The sequence below is a fragment of the Aquarana catesbeiana genome, linkage group LG03, assembly GCF_042186555.1.
Source record: "Aquarana catesbeiana isolate 2022-GZ linkage group LG03, ASM4218655v1, whole genome shotgun sequence".
Taxonomy (NCBI): domain Eukaryota; kingdom Metazoa; phylum Chordata; class Amphibia; order Anura; family Ranidae; genus Aquarana; species Aquarana catesbeiana.
In genome coordinates this window covers 219,780,115-219,802,673 of record NC_133326.1, presented here as the reverse complement: position 1 = coordinate 219,802,673, position 22,559 = coordinate 219,780,115, and the positions used below count along the sequence as shown (strand labels likewise).

General features: G+C 43.7%; 1 protein-coding gene across 5 annotated transcripts in view; it reads right to left on the bottom strand.

Moving 5' to 3' along the window:
* The window catches only part of CADPS2 (calcium dependent secretion activator 2), a 1,072,621-nt gene that overhangs the window by 889,010 nt on the left and 161,052 nt on the right, over nucleotides 1–22,559 (bottom strand). For all 5 annotated transcript variants that reach the window (XM_073619790.1, XM_073619788.1, XM_073619789.1 and 2 more), the window contains exon 6: nucleotides 7,728–7,849. In XM_073619790.1, the coding sequence (XP_073475891.1) occupies nucleotides 7,728–7,849 (122 nt within the window). The remainder of the gene's footprint in view (nucleotides 1–7,727; nucleotides 7,850–22,559) is intronic.

Here is a 22,559-nt window from a genome sequence, read left to right as displayed (position 1 = left end):
AAGAAAAAAGTATCAAAAGAACGCGGACAAACTGCCTGCCACCGCGTTCCATAGCCAAAGGCCATGAGAGGGAAAAAACAAAAGGAACAGAAAAAAACGCTAGGCATATTCAACTGTCTTGGACTAAAGAAACGATTGCAGTGCAGCGCAATGCAAATTCACAAAATCTGAAATAAATAAAAGGCAATAAATAAACCCAAAAATGTGCAGAGACATTAAAATCAATATATAACCAATAATGATATTGCTAAGAATAACATAAAAACAGCTCTTGAATAGCTGAGGGTATATTTTAAAAATTCAAGCAATCCTAAATAAAAAAGGCTAAATAGAACTGTGGGTGGTAGTGAGACTAGCTATTGTTAATGAAGCTGTTAACATCCCACTCCACATTCAACCCAAAGGGCGTATAACATTTCAGGGTGTGTATCCAACGGGTTTTCAACCTCGAAATTTCTCTTAGTGCAACTACCTCTCCAATGGGGAGTGAAACGATCAATAGCAGTAATGGTGGTCCCAAATTTATTTTTATTGTGACATTCCAGATAATGGCGTGATACTGTATGCTTAGGAAACCCCTTCTTTATATTCGTTAAATGCTCTTTAACACGCACATTCATGGCTCTCATAGTGCGGCCTACATATTGTAGACCGCATGGACAGGTCAATAAATACACCACATTTTTGGATGTACACGTGATAAAGGTGTCTATATCAAAAACTTTTGCAGTAGTGTGTGACTTAAACGGATAGATTTTTTTTGTTTTTATTGCTATTAATGCGACAAACTTTACATTTGCGACGCGGAAAGAAACCTTTAGAGTTTTGAAAAAAGGAGATTCTATTCGGGGCAACCTGCAATCTTAAAGGCGGTACTCCTCTATAAATGACCTGTGGGTATTCAGGTAGGGAGGGACCCAAAATTTTGTCATTCTTTAACACAGCCCAATGCTTTTTAAGGATTTTCTTTATCTCATAATGTTGTCCTGAGTAAGTGGTAAGTAGAGAAAACTGTCTCTTCCTTTCAACATTGTAGCCCTGTCCATGGTTGCAACCTCTTCAATGGTTTTATCCAAATCAGCATTAGAGTACCCTTTTTCCAAAAATTTGGTTTTAAGATCCCTCTGGACCCTCTTTTTGTTCGCCGTCCCCTTTGTTCTTTTGGGAACCCCTTGGAAAAAAAGGGCTAGAGAGTGGTTCAGGGGGAGGGGGACCTCTGGGGGGGGTACTGTGGTCTTCTAGGTGGATAAAAACCAGGGCTACCCCAATCAGAGCGCTCTCTGGTATTATAACCAACCCTCGGAGTTCGCTGTGATGGATGATCCACAATAATTCTATTGTCATATCCATCATAGCGGTCATCATAACGATCAATGTAGTCCCTTATCCAAAGGTTCATAATAATTATTAGTTGGAATATTACCAGGATCATTATTTGGTGGACGAGCGCTATGATGGATATGACAATAGAATTATTGTGGATCATCCGTCACAGCGAACTCCGAGGGTGGGTTATAATACCAGAGAGCGCTCTGATTGGGGTAGCCCTGGTTTTTGTCCACCTAGGAGACCACAGTACCCCCCCAGAGGTCCCCCTCCCACTGGACCACACTCTAGCCCTTTTATTCCGAGGAGTTCCCAAAAGAACAAAGGGGAAGGCAAACAAAAAGAGGGTCCAGAGGGGGGAGGAGATACAGAACGAAAAAGACGGAGACTTTAAGAGATGTTGGGATCTTTAATCCTAGCAAGGCTATTTTGAGTGATAATGAAAAATTTCTATTAAATCATGGGCTTAAATATGCCCCTGACAGACCTTTGAGCAAATTTGGCGCCTTTATAGACGTACAAAAATATATTAGGAAAATGAGTATTAAAAGACACTTCTTGTCCCAACCCATCGTCAGAGCAGATAATACTGCCAATGAAATTAGAAACTCTGGCCTTTCAAACGCTTCACTATTTAACTCTCCAGGTTTTGTTCCACCGTCCATTTCAGTTTTTAAGGATCTAGTCTTGAATGATCTAGAAAAACTGAAAATTCGAAAAGATCCAAATAATCAGAAATTTAAAGACGGGATGAAAACCTTAAAAAACAGGGGTGACATAATTGTCCGACCAGCCGATAAAGGAGGTGGGATTGTTATCCTAGTCAAAGAAGCTTATACATCTGAAATGAGCAGAATTTTGTTTGATACTGAAACTTATGAAACAGAGAGGAGAGAAGGTTTTCCCCGCAGCGGGGTTTTTAGGCAGCACAGTAATGGATGTAGTCAATATTGTAAATACTGAAACTTATCTCCCCCTCCTTCATGATCCTACTGCAAAATATAAAAGGGAGCTAGAGAAACTTATAGACAAGGGTTTTAATAAACATTTGATTAACAAAAAGGAGAAAGCATTTTTGGTTCCTATGGACCCCCGGATTCCAGTTATTTATTTTTTACCAAAAATTCACAAAAACGTTTAGATAACCCGCCAGTGAGGCCCATTATTAGCGGATTGGATTCCGTAACCTCCCGTATCGGGAAGTATATCGATGGGTTCTTACAACCTTTGGTATTCCAGACCCCCTCTTTTTTGAAGGATTCCTCCCAGGTTCTACAGGTTTTAGAGACCCTGGAATAAAAAGATAGTTACATCATGGCCACTGCCGACGTGTCCTCATTGTACACCATTATATCCATCTCACATAGGGAATTCATATTGCTCCTACTTAGGTTCGCCATGACGCACAATTATTTCTGGTGTAGGGGTTCCTTTTACCTCCAAAATAGAGGGGTAGCCATGGGCGCAAAATTTGCGCCCAGTATGGCTAATTTGTTCATGGCCAAGTGGGAGGAGGATGTCGTCTATGCTAACAGACGGCCAGAATTGGTGTATACTGGGGAAGATCTATAGACGACATCCTCCTCCTATGGGATGGCAATGAAACATCACTGATTAATTTCATGCAGGTATTAAATCAGAACAACTTGGGCATAGCCCTACAATTTGAAATGAGTAGGGTCGCCATTCATTTTCTGGATTTGAATATACAGATTTTTGACAATAAGTTCAGGACTACAACTTTCTTTAAAGAGACGGATCGAAATGGCTATATAGGACAGGGGAGTTGCCATCATCTGTCATGGTTGAAAGCGGTTCCTAAAAGTCAGTTTACCCGGTTAAGGCGTAACTGTACATTTAAGGAAGATTTTTTTGTGCAGGCCTCTGATCTTAAAACCAAATTTTTGGAAAAAGGGTACTCTAATGCTGATTTGGATAAAACCATTAAAGAGGTTGCCACCACGGACAGGGCTACAATGTTGAAAGGAAGAGACAGGGTTACTAATGGTAATAACACTCATGAGTTTTCTCTACTTACCACTTACTCAAGACAACATTATGAGATAAAGAAAATTCTTAAAAAGCATTGGGCTGTGTTAAAGAATGACAAAATTTTGGGTCCCTCTCTACTTGAATACCCACAGGTCATTTATAGAGGAGTACCGCCTTTAAGATTGCAGGTTGCCCCCAATGTTCTCGAAGCCCCGAATAGAATCTCCTTTTTTCAAAACTCTAAAGGTTTCTTTCCGTGTCGCAAATGTAAAGTTTGTCGCATTAATAGCAATAAAAACAAAAAAATCCGTCCGTTTAAGTCACACTACTGCAAAAGTTTTTGATATAGACACCTTTATCACGTGTACATCCAAAAATGTGGTGTATTTATTGACCTGTCCATGTGGTCTACAATGTGTAGGCCGCACTATGAGAGCCATGAATGTGCGTGTTAAAGAGCATTTAACGAATATAAAAAAGGGGTTTCCTAAGCATACAGTATCACGCCATTATCTGGAATGTCACAATAAAAATCCATTCGGGACCACCATTACTACTATTGATCGTTTCACTTCCCATTGGAGAGGTAGTTACACTAAGAGAAATTTCGAGGTTGGAAACCCGTTGGATACACACCCTGAAATGTTATACGCCCTTTGGGTTGAATGTGGAGTGGGATGTTAACAGCTTCATTAACAATAGCTAGTCTCACTACCACCCACAGTTCTATTTAGCCTTTTTTTATTTAGGATTGCTTGAATTTTTAAAATATACCCTCAGCTATTATATAGTCATTTCCTCGAGTCGCTCGCCGGTGGTTGGTTGTATCTCGTGTGCGCACAGCGCGCCGCACGAGTGAAACATACTGGGTTATGTCCAGCTGTTTTTCGTTAGGTGGATCATTTCCCCCTCTGATCCACTCAATTTCCTTATTTATATGGAGTGCGGTGATAAGAGAAGCCACGCCTCTGAAGACATCCGTTGGGATGAAACATGTCAGGCAGGTTGACACCAGCACGCTGAACGCTGCAGCCAATTGTCCTATTTGATGCATGCAATTTTGAACTCAAACTAAGTTACTACAATAAATTATTATTATCATTACGGGCTTCACTATGGGTCCCTTATTTCTCTTCCTGGGTATTTGATGACTGCATATTTGAAAGTCCCACTTCTGATGTGATTTCTGGGAGATGTTGATCTGTGAAGGAAGCCATCCGGATGTTGTCTGTATTGACGAGGGGTTCCAGAGAGCTTGTTTAGCTGGATGCTATTGGGAATATCTATACATGCCTACTATTTACAGCCTTCTGGTAAGCAGACTACATTATCACGTGGTGTCGAGTGCCCCTTCACATCTGCACTATACTTGGTGATTGGATTCCTCCCACCCTTCAGACCTTCCTTGGACTGTTTTTTTTTAGTTACTGATTTTAGCGCCACAATACACACATTTTTAACATTTAAATAAATCATGTTATGGTCACTGCTACTCAGGTGTTCTTTTATATGAATATTGGTAATAAGCTCCGCATGGTTTGAGATTACTGGGTCCAGCAGAGAGTCACTCCTAGTCGGTGCCTCAAACTAGACCATAAAATTGTCTTGTAATAGGTTTATACATTTTTGCCCATTAACTGTCCCAGCAGTGCCATTACTCCAGGTCCATCCATAATGCTTCAGCCGCATCACACTCTCCAACTACGTCCTCTTTCACACCTCTCACATTGAGACAGACACCACCACCCCTCCGTTTTACCCTGTATTTCCAAAAGAGCGCATAGCCAAGATTATTATTAGCCCAGTCATGAGAAGAATGAAGCCAAGATTCAGCAATACCAATTAGATCATAATTCTTGTGCACCAGAGGTTCCAACTCACCTATTTTGCTTGGCAGACTTCTGGCATTGGTGAACACTTTAATTCATTGTCACATTTTGCAAACGTATGTTGCATAATTTTTATTTTAGTACAAATAGAACCATTTCCAATGGTTTTGTAACATAGAAACCTTCAAATCATCTGCCATAGCCCTCCCCCATTCCACCCAATAGGGGCTGACCCCTGTCTGATCTGTCTGCCCCATTATAATCTAATTCGCCTCCCCCCACAATCCTAGTTTAAACACTCCCCCAGCCTTCCCATAAACCTCTCCCCCAGCACAGTAGACTGCTTCCATTTAGGTGCAAACCATCTTTAGCATATAGGTTGCACCCCAATGAAAAGTTAGCCAAGTGCTCCAAAAACCCAAATCCCTCCTTCTTACACCAGGACTTTAACCATGCATTCAGCTCTCTAATCTCCCTGTCTGCACTGTAATGAGCATGGCACAGGCAATATTTCAGAGAATATCACTTTGGAGGTCCTTCTCTTCAACTTGCAGCCTAGTTCTTTAAATTGGTTCTTAAGTACCCTCCACCTACCATAAATTCTGTCATTGGTGCCAACATGGACCAAGAGAGCTGGGTCATGCCCAGCCCCCCCCCCCCCCCCCAGTAATCAACCCGGTCCACCACATGCTGAACCCTGGCACCAGGGAGACAGCAAACCATTCGGTTGAGGCGATCCTGATGACAAATTATTCTATCAGTCCTTCAAATTATAGAATCCCCTATTACCACCAACAGTCTAGGCCTACCTGCACTCCCCTCCCCTACTAGATGGGCTTCTCTGCGGGCTGTTAGGGGGAGCAGTGGTATCTAGGGCTGCCACCTCTGAGCTTGATACCCCAACATCTTCACTCAACTTGGCAAATCTGTTAGGGTGCTCAAACCCAGGGTTGGCCTTCCTTTTCTGTGAGCCTTTACCACTCCCTCTAACTGCATTACCCATCTTCCTACCTTATAATTCTGATTTAACCCTCCACCCTCCCCATTAACCCCACTAGCCATCTGCTCAGTGAGCAGAGGACCCCTTTCAAGTTGTCAGTTCTGCCCAGTGTTGCAATTTGCCACTCCAGATCGCTATTGCAAGATTCCAGAAGGGCAGCCTGCTCCATTCTGTTGAAGCAGTATCCATCCTGGAGCTGTTGATCCATTGTTGTATATTTGTGGGGCACACTGCATTGCACAAAACCTTCAATCTTGCTAGCACACATTTTCCTAGTTATAATATTACTAAAAAGAAATTTCAGATGTTACGTACAGGTTTGATGACTCATGTTATAATCTCCTGTTTTCAACTCTGGTTTTAAACTCACCACAGTTCCACTTGGTCTAAGTTACAGCAAGCAAAAAGGTGGCAAGCTCATAAATGAGTTCTACAGAAAGTTATATAGGATCTGTATTACCTGTGACCAATTAACCACTTCCCTTAACTAGTAGTTTGAAGAAATGAAAAAAAAGAAAGGCCGTTTAAAAAGTGACAGAAAAGGTGTTAAAAAGCTGCAAGAAAAGACCCCAAAAAGACCACCTAAAAATGCAAACAGCAATCACCAGCAGTCAAAAGCAAAACTGGTTTTCACTCTCCACTCAAAGTTCCCACTCTTCAGCTTCCAACCAGCAAATCTGGTTGCTGCTGGCATTGTGTGAAAGGGCTAGGTTCTCTTCTCCACATTGACACTGCCAGCGTATTGAACCATACTGCACTCGGTCCACCACCTACTACATAATCTACTCAACATGGCCATCCCTCTTCCCCCGAAAGCATTTCACTTAGGCCTGCTCCCTCCTATTCCTTCCAAGCAAGCCAAAAAACTGTCACGACACATTCTTACAGCATTGCGCTGTTTGGGGAACTTACACTGGAAAAAAAAAAAAAAAAAAAAGCATTCTCCTTCTGCAGTGGAACTATACACTAAAATCAAAGCTGTAGAACTTAAGACCCTCACAGCACACCTCAATAACACTCTTGATAAACACAATAAGATTTGGGAGCCCTGGCATTTCAAGGAAGACTCACCTTAACAGCATATACGTCCATTTCGTAGGAGACTAGTAACTGAAAGGGTGAGGAGTCTGACACTCTTTATATTCTACTCTTTCCTCCTCTTTTCTTCCATATCGGTTTGTTTTATACACTTTGAAAAGCCCGGCTTGCTTTGCATTTTAGGAGGGGACTCCTGAAGGCTATGGATATAGTGTTTTCCTACACCTTTATTCTTACTGTACAAGAGCAGGGGTCAGTTATGGTGTGCATATTATAAGAGTTCTCCACCGCTATGCACAGATAATTTCCTGTATGTCGTAGCCTTGGCTATTCACTTTTTTGCTTAGTGATTGCGTTTTTCCCTAAGGGAATCTTTGGCTACAAATAGTCGACTGTCAGAGATGGTCAATTACTACAAAGATGCTTTTTTCTCTGTAACCCACTCGCTTGATGCTCTACTAATGCAGTGTGTTGTACCAAGTGCTGTATAAATGTAAATATTGTTCAATACATTTTTTTTTTTTGTAAATAAGATTACATACTGGGGTCTAGAGGCTTCAGCTTGATCTGTCTGGAGTTTCTCCCCACCCTCCACTTCCATAGTACAGTAAACAATTCTGTTAGGGGCCACCGATTTCAGTCCTTGAACTTCCATAATAACAATCTGTAAGTAAACAACACAATAAACATAAGGAAAAAACTAAAAGACATGCACCTTATGTGGAACAATCTAAATTAAAACATTTTAAGCAGATAAAAAAAAAAAAAAAAAAACACCTTAAACTTACCAGTGACAGCATTTCTACATGCCTTTCAGGACAGCATTTTGGAGAGCGTGCTGCTTCCACCATGCTGTCAGTGGTTACAGAGAGTTCCTCCAACATGCTGGAAGACAGACAAATACCGAGCCCATCGATTATAAACCATACATAATAACCTAGGGAGGGAAGTAGGCTGCTATCCTGAAAGGCTCGTAGAAATACCGTCACCGGTAAGTCTAAGGTTTTCTCCCTTCGCCTTTCAGGACAGCACCTTGGAGATAACTGAGAACTTACTTCAGGGTGGGACCACTGCTTGTAAAACCTTCCTGCCAAAGGACTGGTCTGAGGCCAACTTGTAAAATATAAATTATAAAGGTCGAGAAACTGGACCACATGGCAGCCTTGCATTTCTGCTCTGGTGATGCCCTGGCCCTCTCTGCCCATGAAGCCACCACTGCCGGTGTACAGTGAGGCAATATTCCCTCTGGAGGTTCCATCCCTAAGGACAGGTATGCTTCTTTAATAGCCTGTTTTAGCCACCTTCCTGGGGTACTTTTGGAAGCTTTTTCCCCTTTGTGACTTTCTTCCATTAGGACAAAAAGAGAAGATGACTTTCTAAGATTCTTCGTTACCTCCGAGTACTTAAGGAGGCACCTTCTAACATCCAGCGTGTGGTAGGGTCCTTCTCCTGGCCCAGAGGGTATGGGGCAGAAAGATCTCCTGTATGCGGTGAACCATCGAAGACACCTTAGGTAGGAAGGCTGGATCTGTCCTCAGCACTATCCTGTCCGGCAGACAGCTTATAAAGGGCTCCTTGATTGATAGTGCCTGTATTTCACTGATTCTACTTGCAGATGTCATTGCAACCAGGAGCATTGTCTTTAGGGTCAGGAATCTTAAAGATGTCTCTTCTAGTGGTTCGAACGGTGACTTAGTGAGTCCCTGAAGAGCCAAAGATAAATTCCTCAGAGAAACAAGGAGAGGGACGCCTCTGAGAATATATCAAAAACACTTTATTGTAAAAAACAATATCCACTCACATGGAAGTAAATGTCGTTGAGTACATCACTGGGATGAGTAGGAGGAACTACAAGTAGTAGAGAGTCCTTTTTGCTGGCAGGAAGCAGAACATCCAATCCCAGGAGAGTTGAGGGCAGTGGGTCAGCAAATCCTTGCAGAGTAACACTGCTGTATCTTCAGACCTCTCGTCAGGTCACCGTAATGATGGAGGATGGCCGTGCAGTGCGGGAGCCAAAACGAGGCTTGGATTGCAAGCAGCGTGGTACAGGATGATGACGTCACTATAATGAAACGCGTTTCTAAGCGTGCGTGCCACAAGTGATGCGGTAGGTGCGCTCCTTTTGCAAGCATCCTAGTTTTACTGGAACTTGTTTCTTGTCTCCTCTAGTGGCAGTCCTGACAACTAATCTCTCTTCCTTGATACCTGCCCCACTGGACTATTATGGACCATACATGAGTACTATTGAAGTATCTGAGCACAGCACCTTTTTACTTTACAAAGATAAATCCCACTTGGGAAAACTAATAAGAGGCCTAGGCCTAATTTTTGCAATAGCCTTAAAAAAATCTGAACAACAAGGGTTCCTTTGACAGGGTCTTTTCCTCTTTTTTGCTGCTAAACCTTTCTCCATTCCTTCCTGGAGAAATTCTAAAACTGAAATAGTGCTAATGAAATTAAAGTTCTTGCTGGAACACCAGGAATTTTAACACTTTCAGACTTTGAAATAAATTGTGCTGGTGACCTTTGTACTTGCTAGAAGGGTGTCGATTAGCTTTTCCGATAGTCCCCTTTTTCTTAGAATTTCTTCCTCAGAAACCAGGGGGTTAGATTGAGGTATGCTGGATCTGGATGAAGAATTTGACCTTGTTCCAGAAGGTCCTCCCTAATCGGTAATCTCCAGGGAGGTTTCGCTGAGAGATTAATTAGGGTTGAGTACCAGGGTCTCTTTGGCCAAAATGGAGCAATTAGGATCAGATCCATGGACTCTGTTCTGAATTTTGCTAACACTCTTGGTACTAATTAAAACGGGGGAAAGGTTAAGACAAGGGGGAAGTCCCATTTGTGAGGTAACGCGTCCACGCCGAGCGCTTGATCCTGTCTCTGGAGAGAGAAGAAAGCCAATGTTTTTGCATTTATTTGGTCTGCAAAGAGGTCAACCTGAGGAAGACCCCAACTTTCGGTGATCATCTGAATATCTCTTGGTTTAATGACCATTCTGCTTCCCTTACTTCCCTTCTGCTGAGAAGGTCCGCTGTGTTTTCCATGCCTTTCAGATGGACTGCGGATAGCGAGACCAGATTGTCTTCCGCCCAGCTCAGGATTTGGTGAGCTATTTCCATCAGGGTCTTGCTCCTTGTGCCCCCCCTGCTTTGTTAGGTATAATACCGCTGTCACATTGTCCGATAACACCTGGACATGCTGTTCCCCTAGGGCCCGCTGAAAGAAAAAGGAGGTTTAGATGGATAGCCTTTAACCACCTCCAATTTGAGGACATTCTTGCCTCTGGCTTGGACCATACGCCCGGTGTTGTGAGTTCCTCAAGGTGAGCTCCCCACCCCCATGCGCCCGCATCTCTTGATAATCTCAGAGTTACCAGTAAAGTCTAGGGGAGTCCTTTTGAGGTGTTCCTCTGGTCTCTCCACCACCAAAGTGTCCTTTTTGCCTTTGTTTCCATTTTGAACTTCTTTTCCAGAGGTTCTTGGTGGGTCCAATTCAGGAGTATTTCTGACTGCAGACGTTGAGCATGTAGCCTGGCCCACTGCACCGCTGGGATTGCTGCGGTCAACAGGCCTAGAACTGACATGGCTTCCCTCACTGAAACTTCCGAGGTGGTTTGAAGAGTTCTCAGAGCTATCTGCATCTTTTCTACCTTCTCTTGTGGGAGGAAGATTCTTTGTTCTAATGAATCTATTTCGTATCCAAGGAACCTTACCTGCTGAGATGGTACAAGGTTCGATTTTTGAAGGTGCAGAAGCCAACCTAAGCCAGTACCTGATCTTTTGATTTTGCGAACAGTAGTAGATCGTCCAGATAAGGCACTATGAAGATCCCCCTCAGTCTTAGGGGCTCCAGAGCCACTGCCATCTTTTTTGTGAACACTCTGGGAGAGGAGGAAAGGCCGAAAGGCAGCGCCCTGAATTAAAAGGTGCTAAATCCCCCTCCCCCCAAATTGCCTGCTAGTTGCAGGAATTTTGGGGATGAAGCTGCAAATGGTATGTGAAGATATACCACATAGCCTTAAAGTTGTTCCAGCCAGCATTCCATGCTTCTGGCTACTACTGTAGAGGCCATTGCTGGCTTTAGGTTAGATAAGGACGAATCCCAAGCTTTCCTCAAAAGAGAGAGTCTGCCTTTTTGTACATGGCGTCTTTAAGTAAGCCCTAGTCCTCAAACGCAAGATCAGTCAGTCTTGACACCTGGGAAAAGGTTGCATAATTTTTTTTTTTTTTATTCCAAATTAACGCCTCGTTCTCCTCAAAAGGAAACCTTCTTTTAAGGGCCCTAGAAAAAAAAAACCTGTCCTTTTTCTGGATCCTTCCACTCCTTCCTAATTGTGTTAACCAGTACTTTATGAACCGGGAAGAAAAATTGTGATTGGAGAAAGGGGCGGACTGACCATTCGGGCACTGCCCAGGGGCCCCATGCCACTAAGGGGCCCCATCAGGGTTGCCAGCCTCAATAAAACCAGGGACAGTATGTAAAAATCTATGTTTTAAAAATCCCAAGATTATAGCTACCCGACCTCTCCAGTACCTTTTCAGTGTCTGTGTGTATGAGTATTCTGTGTGTGTATATTGTGTGTCTGTGTGTATGAGTATTCTGTGTGTGTATATTGTGTGTCTGTGTGTATGAGTATTCTGTGTGTGTATATTGTGTGTCTGTGTGTATGAGTATTCTGTGTGTGTATATTGTGTGTCTGTGTGTATGAGTATTCTGTGTGTGTATATTGTGTGTCTGTGTGTATGAGTATTCTGTGTGTGTATATTGTGTGTCTGTGTGTATGAGTACTCTGTCTCTGTCTCTCTGTCTCTGTCTGTCTCTCTGTCTCTGTCTGTCTGTCTGTGTCTGTCTGTCTGTGTCTGTCTGTCTGTCTGTCTGTGTCTGTCTGTCTGTCTGTCTGTGTCTGTCTGTCTGTCTGTCTGTGTCTGTCTGTCTGTGTCTGTCTGTCTGTGTCTGTCTGTCTGTGTCTGTCTGTCTGTCTGTGTCTGTCTGTCTGTCTGTGTCTGTCTGTCTGTCTGTGTCTGTCTGTCTGTCTGTCTGTCTGTGTCTGTCTGTCTGTCTGTCTGTGTCTGTCTGTCTGTCTGTGTCTGTCTGTCTGTCTGTGTCTGTCTGTCTGTCTGTGTCTGTCTGTCTGTCTGTGTCTGTCTGTCTGTCTGTGTCTGTCTGTCAGTCTGTGTCTGTCTGTCTGTGTCTGTCTGTCTGTGTCTGTCTGTCTGTCTGTGTCTGTCTGTCTGTCTGTGTCTGTCTGTCTGTCTGTGTCTGTCTGTCTGTGTCTGTCTGTCTGTGTCTGTCTGTCTGTGTCTGTCTGTCTGTCTGTGTCTGTCTGTCTGTGTCTGTCTGTCTGTCTGTCTGTGTCTGTCTGTGTCTGTCTGTCTGTCTGTGTCTGTCTGTCTGTCTGTGTCTGTCTGTCTGTGTCTGTCTGTGTGTCTGTCTGTCTGTGTCTGTCTGTCTGTCTGTGTCTGTCTGTCTGTGTCTGTCTGTCTGTGTCTGTCTGTCTGTGTCTGTCTGTCTGTGTCTGTCTGTGTCTGTCTGTGTCTGTCTGTGTCTGTCTGTGTCTGTCTGTGTCTGTCTGTCTGTCTGTCTGTCTGTCTGTCTGTCTGTCTGTCTGTGTGTCTGTCTGTCTGTCTGTCTGTCTGTGTGTCTGTGTGTCTGTGTGTCTGTGTGTGTGTGTCTTTGTGGCCCCATAATCTATTGCCTGGGGGCCCCATAATCTCCTATTGCCCAGGGGCCCCATAATCTCCTATTTCCCGGGGGCCCCATGAGTTGTCAGTCTGCCCCTGATTGGAGGCTACCTATAGGCTATAAAACTAAAACCCGAGCCACATCCCAATTGTAGAGAGAAAAAGCAAGAAAGGGGTGCCCCAGGGATTTTATGGGCAAGGGATATAATCAGATACAGAGGTATAAAGCATACATACAAAAGTACAAAATGTATTGGTAGACAAAAATAAAATTTACATACAGCAATATTAAAACCAAAAAACAATGGTCATATTATAACAATATACAGCTGAATTCTGAATCAAAGAGCTGGTCTCATGCTAGAAGGCCGGTCAATTATATAAAGATTCAGAGATCAACATGTTTCAAAAATACTCTATATCTGCATTAGCGCGGGTCCGTGCATGCGCAAACCACAGTTTCCATCTTGCCTGTGGAACTTCCGCAAACACCCAGTGTCAGCGGCCCTCGGATGTCTGACGTCATCACGCCGGCCAACGAGCATGTCATCCATCCATGCGTGCGCAGACTAGGGCTAATTAAAAACAGAGGGGGGTGTTAACTGATGGAGGGGGCGTGGCTAAGGCGCGGCACCGTGTGCAAGATGTAAGTACACGAGGAGCACACAGCACAGGCACTGGGGACAGAGACAGACGTTCACATCTCACAGCTGCAGCGGACACACAGGACACAAGAGCGCTGGGGGCACGTAAGGGATGCAGGCATTTCCAGTAAAGGAAATAACATTTGATAACAACTAAAAGCTGAACTTTATAAGCATTTTCTTTTGCTAAACTATTTTGCTCAGCGAGTTGTGCATTTACTTAGTGCCTCTGTTTTTTTTGTGTTCAGCATTATGGTTCCCAAAAAAGACACTCCAAAAAGGTACCAAAAAATCCACCCCCAGGCGATGGGAACTCCAGTTGTGTCTCCACACTGTCATCCTCCCCTAAGATACCAGATCTGGCAAGCCAGGGTGAGTCATTGGGACCAATTGGTGGTGCAACTGCTTGTCACACTTCAACCCCTGTATAGGTGACTAAAGTTGCATTTTCCTCTGCCCTGCAAGGCCAAGAAGGAAGATTAGCGACTTTAATCGCATACGCTATCCAAAAGGACAGGAAGCGTGTTAGATCCCCCTCCCCCACCTCAGCCCCCTTACAAAGGAACAGTGGGTAGAGGATGAGGGGTTACCCTCAGGGGATCAGAAAGAAAGGCAAACCGATTACTCCTCTGCAGAGGAAACAATGGTACAGAAACCTTTTTTCAGCCTCGCAATCTGAGAAATTGCTGATACAATCTCTTACAGAGATGGTTGGTGCCTCTTTCAAGCTACCTCTAGCAGAGTCAGCTGATAGTTCTGTTTCTTCTTTAGGTTCCTTAAAACCTTCACAGCCTTTCCATGCGTTTCCCGTACACGCATTATTAGAAAAGTTTATTTATACTGAATGGGATCACCCAGATAAGCATTTTCTCCCTCCAAAGAGATTCACAGCACTCTATGCAATGGAGGAGAAATTCACCAAAAGATGGAAGATACCAGCAGTTGACACTGCGATTTACAGTGTGAATAGCCTACCTTGTCCAGTAGACAATGCACAAATGCTTAACGATCCAACTGATAAAAGATTGGAATTTCTGTTAAAATCCTCTCTTTGGCAGATGCGGTTACTCAGCCTGCAGTTGCGGCAATAGGCATCCGTCAGTCCCTAAGGGGACCATTTTAGACAGGCCCTTAAAGAGGTCCCTGGACAACAGGCCCACGATTTGGCCGAACTACCAAAAGGCGCTATGTTTTGCCATAGACGCCATGAAAGATTCTATTCACCAGGCATCCTGCCTTGCGCTTGTGCTAGTACACATGCGTAGGACCCTGTGATTAAAAAATTGTTCAGCCGAAGCACCTTGCAAAAGGCTTCTGACTAGTTTCCCTTTTCATGGGGTTCAACTATTTGGGGAGGAATTGGACAAATACATCCAAACGATTTCTAGTGGGAAGAGTACTCTTGCCAGCCAAAAGAAAGTATAAACGTCCTTCATTTAAACAAACGCTTTCCCCTACGCCAGGGGCATCTGCCTCTAGGCAGTGGCGACGGCCTCCACCGTCAGAGTCTAGAGAAAAGCCTCAGGGTCAGGCCCAGGCACAGAAAAAGACCTAGGGCCGGAAATCTGCAAAGCAGAATACTAAAGCCTCATTATGAAGAGGCACCACCCCCTCGCCAGAGTGGGGGGAAGACTTCTGCAATACTCAGAAGTCTAGCAAGAGGAAATTCAGGACAGATGGGTTATCTCCAGTGTCTCTAGGATACAAACTAGAATTTCGGGAGTTTCCACCGCCTCGTTTTCTGAGATCAAACGTTCCCAAAGATCCAGGGAAAAGAATCTCTGTTTTAGGCATTAGACTGATTACTAGCTCAGGGGGTGATCATACAAATCTCCACAAAAGAGCAAGGTTTGGGGTTTTATTAAAACCTCTTTACGGTACCAAAACTGAATGGAGATGTCAGACCCATTCTAGATCTAAAGAATCTAAATCAGTTCCTGAAGATCCACTCCTTTCGCATGGAGTTGATTGGGTCAGTAGTTTCTATCCTACAAGGAGGAGAACTTCTGGCGTCTATCGACATCAGGGATGCATATCTGCATGTCCCTATATCTCCCGCTCACCAAAGGTTTCTGCAGTTCGAAGTAGAACAGCAGCACTTTCAGTTTGTAGCCTTGCCCTTCGGGCTAGCCACAGCACCCCGGGTGTTCACAAAAGTACTGTCCCCACCTCTACCTAGGTTAAGGGCACAGAGCATAACAGTCTTGGCGTACCTAGACAATCTATTGCTAATAGACCAATCGGTGGCTCGTTTGGAGCAAAGTGTATGCATTACAACCCATTACCTGAAAAGTCTGGGTTGGATTCTAAACCTAGAGAAGTCTTCCTTAAAACCGCTAAGAAAGCTAGAGTATTTGGGTCTGATCATAGATACAGCCCAGAAAAAGGTGTTCTTCCCTTAGGCAAAAATCAACTCCATAAGAGAGTTGGTGTGGATGGTTAGGTCGAAAGGAGATCCCTCCATTCGCCTTTGCATGAGGCTGTTAGGAAAGATGGCGGCTTCATTCGAAGCAGTTCCCTATGCCCAGTTCCATTCAAGACTGTTGCAAAACAGTAGTCTATCTGCTTGGAACAAAACGATCCAAGCTTTGGACTTGCCAATGCAGCTGTCCCCAAGGGTGTCCAAAAGCCTCAATTGGTGGTTACTAACCCAGAATCTGCTGAATAGGAAATCCTTCAGACCAGTTATCTGGAAAGTGGTAACGACAGACGCCAACCTTTCAGGTTGGGGATAAAAGAAAAGAAAAGGATTTTGGTGCTCCAAATATTGATGCCTTCAAAAGGATGGTGTACTATTAGCTTAAATGACTCATCTTATGTAGATAATATAGAAAAACAAAAGAAGGAGAGGAGGCAGCCATCCTCAGAGGGTGTCCAAAGACCTTTGTCAGCAAGCAAATGAAAAGGAGGGGGGTTGGGAGGCGCCAACTCTATAGGTACTGACAGATATGTTAATATAGTGCAGTGTACACACTTACTGGTTCGTAGCTTCAGAATGGGGTGGCGGTGTCCATGAGATGAAAAGATGTCCTGTGATATGCTGGTGCTGGGGTGCAGGCTTCGGTGGCAGTCTCTGAGCTCAGGGGAAGTGATACTCCTAGATGATGAAGCAGTTCAGCGGTGTCCAGTGTGTGGAAGCTCCACGCTAACCACCCTGGAACACGGAAGTGGACGTGACGTCAGCGGTGCACGGAGAGTATCCAAGCATCGATAATAGAATGTACAGGCTACGCGCTCGGGGCTCACAGCTCCTTCTGCTGTCCTGTCAGCTCTCAGGAGGAGAGCAGTTTAAATAGAATTGCAGGACATTTGACTGAAAGGAAGTGGGCGGGGGGTCCGCGGCTGTGGAACCATAGCAGCCAGCGGAACTATATTCATGCAAAATTAGAATTACAAAATGGGGATAGGATTTTTAAAAGTCAATTAGTTGTAAGAAAAAAAGCACTTTATTATAAAATAGGACAATAAAAAAAAAAAAAAATATATATATATATATATATATATATATATATATATATATATATATATATATATATATATATATATATATATATATATACACATACACACACATATATATATATACACACATATGTGGGAAAAATAAACAGTGAAAAATGAAAAATAAAAAAAATATATAAATAAGTAATAAATAAAATAAAGAATTAAAAAAAAACAGAAAAATATAAAAAATATGAGAGTGACAATAGCAGGGGGTGTATGAAAAGGGTATTAAAAATGCATGGGAATGCAGTAATAATTGGTAACACAGTCGAACACATTGGAGAGTGAAAAGGGGGGGGGGGGGGGGGGGGGGAGTTTCTTCACCCAAGTGGTGTGTGGTCCCAGGTGAAAAAATTCGGTATGAATTATATCACTATAGTGCAATGGCAAAAAAGGCAGTAGGAATAAAAACTACAGTAAGGAATGTGTCTCTACTTCCTCATTGAGTCCCCCCGGCGAGAGGGTAATATATCCAGTAGGTTTCCTGCTGACATAAGCGTTTTAAAACGTTCTGCAGCAGGAAGACCTCTGGGAATGGCCTCTATGACCCAGACTTTCAGGCCTGTGGTGGATTTTTGATGTTCCTTCAGAAAGTGAAGAGGGACACTGTTTGTCATGGCCTTTCTCTATAAAGCGCCCATTTTCGCCAACCCGCTGACGTAGGGTGCATATGGTGCTGCCTACATGGAATAGGCCACATGGGCAGGTCAAGCAGTATACCACGTGCTCACTAGAGCAATTATAGAATTCCTTTATGGTGTATGTTTTTCCTTGGATGGTAACGTTTTTTTGGCCGTGTTCGACAAAATTACAGGTGAGGCATAGTTTCTTCTTGCATTGATACATTCCCACTAACGGAATTAGGGGGATATGTGAAGCCGGAGTGGATGCAACATTTTTGATTTTGCTAGGTGCTATTTTGCTCTTTATATTTTTTGCTTTGCGGTAAGATACCTTAGGTTGTTGGGTGAGAGAAGGACCCAGAAAAGGGTCTCCGAGCAGGATGCACCAATGTTTGGCTATGATTTTCTCCATTTTTTTATGACAGTCATGGAATTGGGTAGTGAATCGTGCTGGCTGTATGTCATCTCTAGTTTTGGCCTTTGGTGTAGGTTTTTCTGTTTGCTGAAGGAAGGCTTCTTGAACCAAATTTGGTGGGTATCCCTTGTCCTTGAATTTTTCTGAAAGGAGTTTACCTTGTATGTAGTAATCTTCGTCCTTGGTACAGTTTTGCTGAATTCTATAGAACTGGCTCCTAGGTATATTTTTTATCCACCTTGGGGTGGTGACTGCTCTGATAGTGAATATAAGAGTTTCCAGCGGTGGGTTTGACAAAATTTGTAGCATGTATTTGGGATTCACTGTGGGATAGTTCTAAATCTAGGAAGGCTAACTTGTTGGGGTTTATGGCATGAGTGAAGGATAGCCCTGGGGAATTATGGTTGCAGTGCTCAACAAAAGACTCCACGCTCTCCTTTGTACCATCCCAGATCATAATGATATCATCAATGTAACGTCCATAATAAATAATTTGGGCAGCAAAGGGGTTATGTGAGATATACTGTAGTTCCCAATAGCCCATGGTCAAGTTGGCGTAACTTGGGGCGAAATTAGGGCCCATAGCGGTACTCTGGGATTGTAACTAGAAGGCGTGATCAAACTCAAAGTAATTCTGTTCTAAACAGAATTTGGTGGCCTCCAGGATTTACTGTGCCTGTCTGGGGTTGATGAAAGGGTCCTCTGAGAGAAAATGTTCCACTGCTCTGAGGCCTATAACATGAGGGATGGAGGTGTATAGGGATGTGAAGTCCAGGGACGCGCACTGATAGGTTGGTTCCCAGGTGTAAAAAGAGAGCATTTCTAATAGATGAGTACCGTCTCTGATGTAAGATGGTAGGTTTTGAGCAAGAGGTTGAAGAAAACGCTCTATGTACATGGAAAAACCGCTGGTGATGCTGTCCATCGCGGCTACTATGGGACGGCCTAGTGGTTTAAACTAGTCCTTGTGGATTTTTGGCAAATGGTAAAAATAGGGGTTTTTTTTAAACCCTTCACGAGAAATGACAGTTCTGGTTTTGAGATGATGTTATCTTCTAGAGCTTTGTTAGCTAATCTTGTTGCTTCCAGAGTGAATTCCGGTAGTGGATGAGTAAGTTTGCAGTAGGTGTTGGTATCGGATAATAGTCTAAGGGATTCTGGACTACGATCCCACCATCCTTGTCTGCTGTCTTTATGATGATGTTATGGTTATTGCTTAAATCGTCGAGTGCCTTTTGTTCTGCTTTGGAGAGGTTGGATTTCTTTTTGGGAGCCAATTTACACATGTGAATTAGATCAGTATACATAACTTGGTAAAATGTTTGTAAGTAAGGGCCCTTTTTATGTACTGGATTGAAGATGGACTTGGGTTTGAATTTCGTATGTTGGATCGGAGGGGATGTTAAGCAATGTTGAGTATACAGCTCCATATTCGCAAAGGGACTTTGTGTCAAAATTATCTATGTCCATGGTGATGGAGGTGTCTATATCTGTACGTAAAATGTCAGGATTGGTAGTTGTAATGACTTCTTCCAAGGGTGGTGGCTTGAGAGAGGATTAGATGTTATAGAATCTTTTGACTGTCAAGTCTCGAATTAATTTATTGAGATCTTTGAATAACATGAACGGATTTGGATGAGTAGTTGGTGCAAACGTTAGACCTTTGCTTAAGAGTGAGGTCTCTTCCATGGAAAGTATATGGGTGGATAAGTTGAAGATTTTTATACTCTCCATAGTTTTCCTTTTGAGTTTGCCTCTGCCCCCCCCTATTACTGCATTCCCATGCATTTTTAATACCTTTTTCATACAACCCCTGCTATTGTCACTCTCATATTTTTTATATTTTTCTAATTTTTTTTTATATATTTTTTATTGTCATATTTTATAATAAAGTGCTTTTTTCTTACAACTAATTGACTTTTATAAATCCTATCCCCATTTTGTAATTCTACTTTTGCATGAATATAGGTCCGCTGGCTGTTATGGTTCCACAGCCGCGCCCCCCCCCCCCCCCCCGCCCACTTCCTATCAGTCAAATGTCCTGCAATACTATTTAAACTGCTCTCCTCCTGAGAGCTGACAGGCCAGTAGAAAGAGCTGTGAGCCCTGAGCGCGTAGCCTGTACATTTTATTATTGATGCTTGGATGCTCTCCGTGCACCGCTGACATCGCGTCCGCTTCTGCGTTCCAGGGTGGTTAGCGTGGAGCTTCCACACACTGACACCGCTGAACCGCTTCATCATCTAGGACAGTGTTTCTCAACTCCAGTCCTCAAGGCGCCCCAACAGGTCATGTTTTCAGGATTTCCCTCAGATGAAACAGCTGTTTATTACTAATGCAGTGAAACTGATCAAATCACCTGTGCAAAATAACGGAAAGCCTGAAAACATGACCTGTTGGGGCGCCTTGAGGACTGGAGTTGAGAAACACTGATCTAGGAGTATCACTTCCCCTGAGCTCAGAGACTGCCACCGAAGCCTGCACCCCAGCACCAGCATATCACAGGACATCTTTATCTCATGGACACAGCCACCCCATTCTGAAGCTGCGAACCAGTAAGTGTGTACACTGCACTATATTAACATTATCTGTCAGTACCTATAAAGTTGGCGCCTTCCAACCCCCCTCCTTTTCATTTTCAGGTTGGGGAGCAGTACTAGAGAAGACAACTGTCCAGGGACAGTATTCAAGAACCGAAAGAGCCTTGCCCATCAATATCCTAGAGATTCAGGTAGTGCGTCTGGCTCTAAAGGATTGTGGGATTGTCCTGTCAGGATCCAATCCGATAATGCCACAGCGGTGGCCTATATCAATCACCAAGGGGGCATCAAGAGTCTTGCAGCGCAGACAGAGGCAAACCATATTCTAACTTGGTCTTCATTCCGGGAGTAGAGAATTGGCAGGCGGACTACCCGAGTCGCCGGGGGAATAGTCTATTCACCGACATTTTTTGGGCTGTTTTCCAAAGATGGGGGACTCCGGACGTAGATCTTCTAGCGTCCAGATTCAACATGAAGTTAGTCAACTTTGTGTCCAGGACAAGGAATCCACTCGCATGCAGAACAGATGCGTTGGTGATCCCATAGGATCAGTTCTCACTGATCTATGCATTTCGCCCTATTCAGTTGCTGCCTCGACTTCTTTGCAGGATCAAGCTGGAAAGAAAACTGGTAATTCTGGTAGCACCAGCATGGCCCAGAAGGTCAGGGTATGCAGAAATCGTAAAATCACAGGGGCCGATATTCCATCCTAACTTACAAACGCTAAATTTAAAACGGCCTGGCTATTGATTCCCACATTCTGAAGAAACGTGGGCTTTCCGGGTCATTTATCTCTATTTTAATTAATGCAAGGAAGCCAACTTCCAGAACTATATATTATAGAGTCTGGAGGGCTTATGTTTCCTGGTGTGAATCCAAGGGTTGGCACCCTCAGATATATCATAGGCAGAATTCTTGCCTTTCTATATATTATGGGTAGAGCTGAAGTTGGCCTTGAGTACTATTAAAGGCCAAGTCTCAGCTTTATCGGTCTTATTTCAAAGACCGCTTGCTACACATTCTTTAGTCCGGGGTTTTATGCAAGAGGTGATGTAGATTAATCCGCCAGTTAGATCACCTTTGAACCCTTGGGACTTGAACTTCGTTTTGTCAGTGTTACAAAAACAGCCATTTGAACAGATACAGCATATTCCCTTAGTCCTTCTGACAGGGAAGCTGGTGTTCTTGGTTGCTATATCCTCAGCAAGGAGGGTTTCGGAATTGGCTGCTCTTTCTTGTAAAGAGCCATACTTGATTATTCATGAAGACAGAGTAGCGTTACGCCCTCGTCCAGATTTTTTGCCAGAAGATTGATATTGTCCTGCTATCGTTTTTTCCAAAACCATGTTCCAGGGAAGAAAAGTCACTACATTGTCTTGATGTGGCGAGAGCAGTCAAAGTCAATTTAAAGACGACTGCTCAGATTCGGAAGACTGATATCTTATTTATTCTGCCAGAGGGTCCTAAGAAAGGACAGGCAGCGTTGAAATCCACGGTCGCTAAGTGGATTCGGCAAGTTATAATTTAGAGTTATGATTTAAGGGATACGATTCCCCCTTCTCAAGTCAAGGCACACTCTACCAGGTCGGTTAGTGCTTCTTGGGCAGTGCGTCACCAGCCCTCCATGGCTCAGATCTGTTATGCCGCATACACACGAGCGGACTTTATGGCAGACTTTACGAAGGACTTTCCGAATGAACGGACTTGCCTAGACATGATCAACCAAAGTCTGACGGATTCGTACGTGATGACGTATGACCGGACTAAAACGAGGAAGTTCATAGCCAGTAGCCAATAGCTGCCCTAGCGTCGGTTTTTGGCCGGACTAGCATACAGACGAGCGGACTTTTCGACCGGACTCGAGTCCGTCGAAAAGATTTGAAACAGGTTTCATTTCTAGGTCCGTCAAACTTTTGGGGTTAAAAAGTCCCCTGGAGCCCACACACGATCGAATTGTCCCCGGG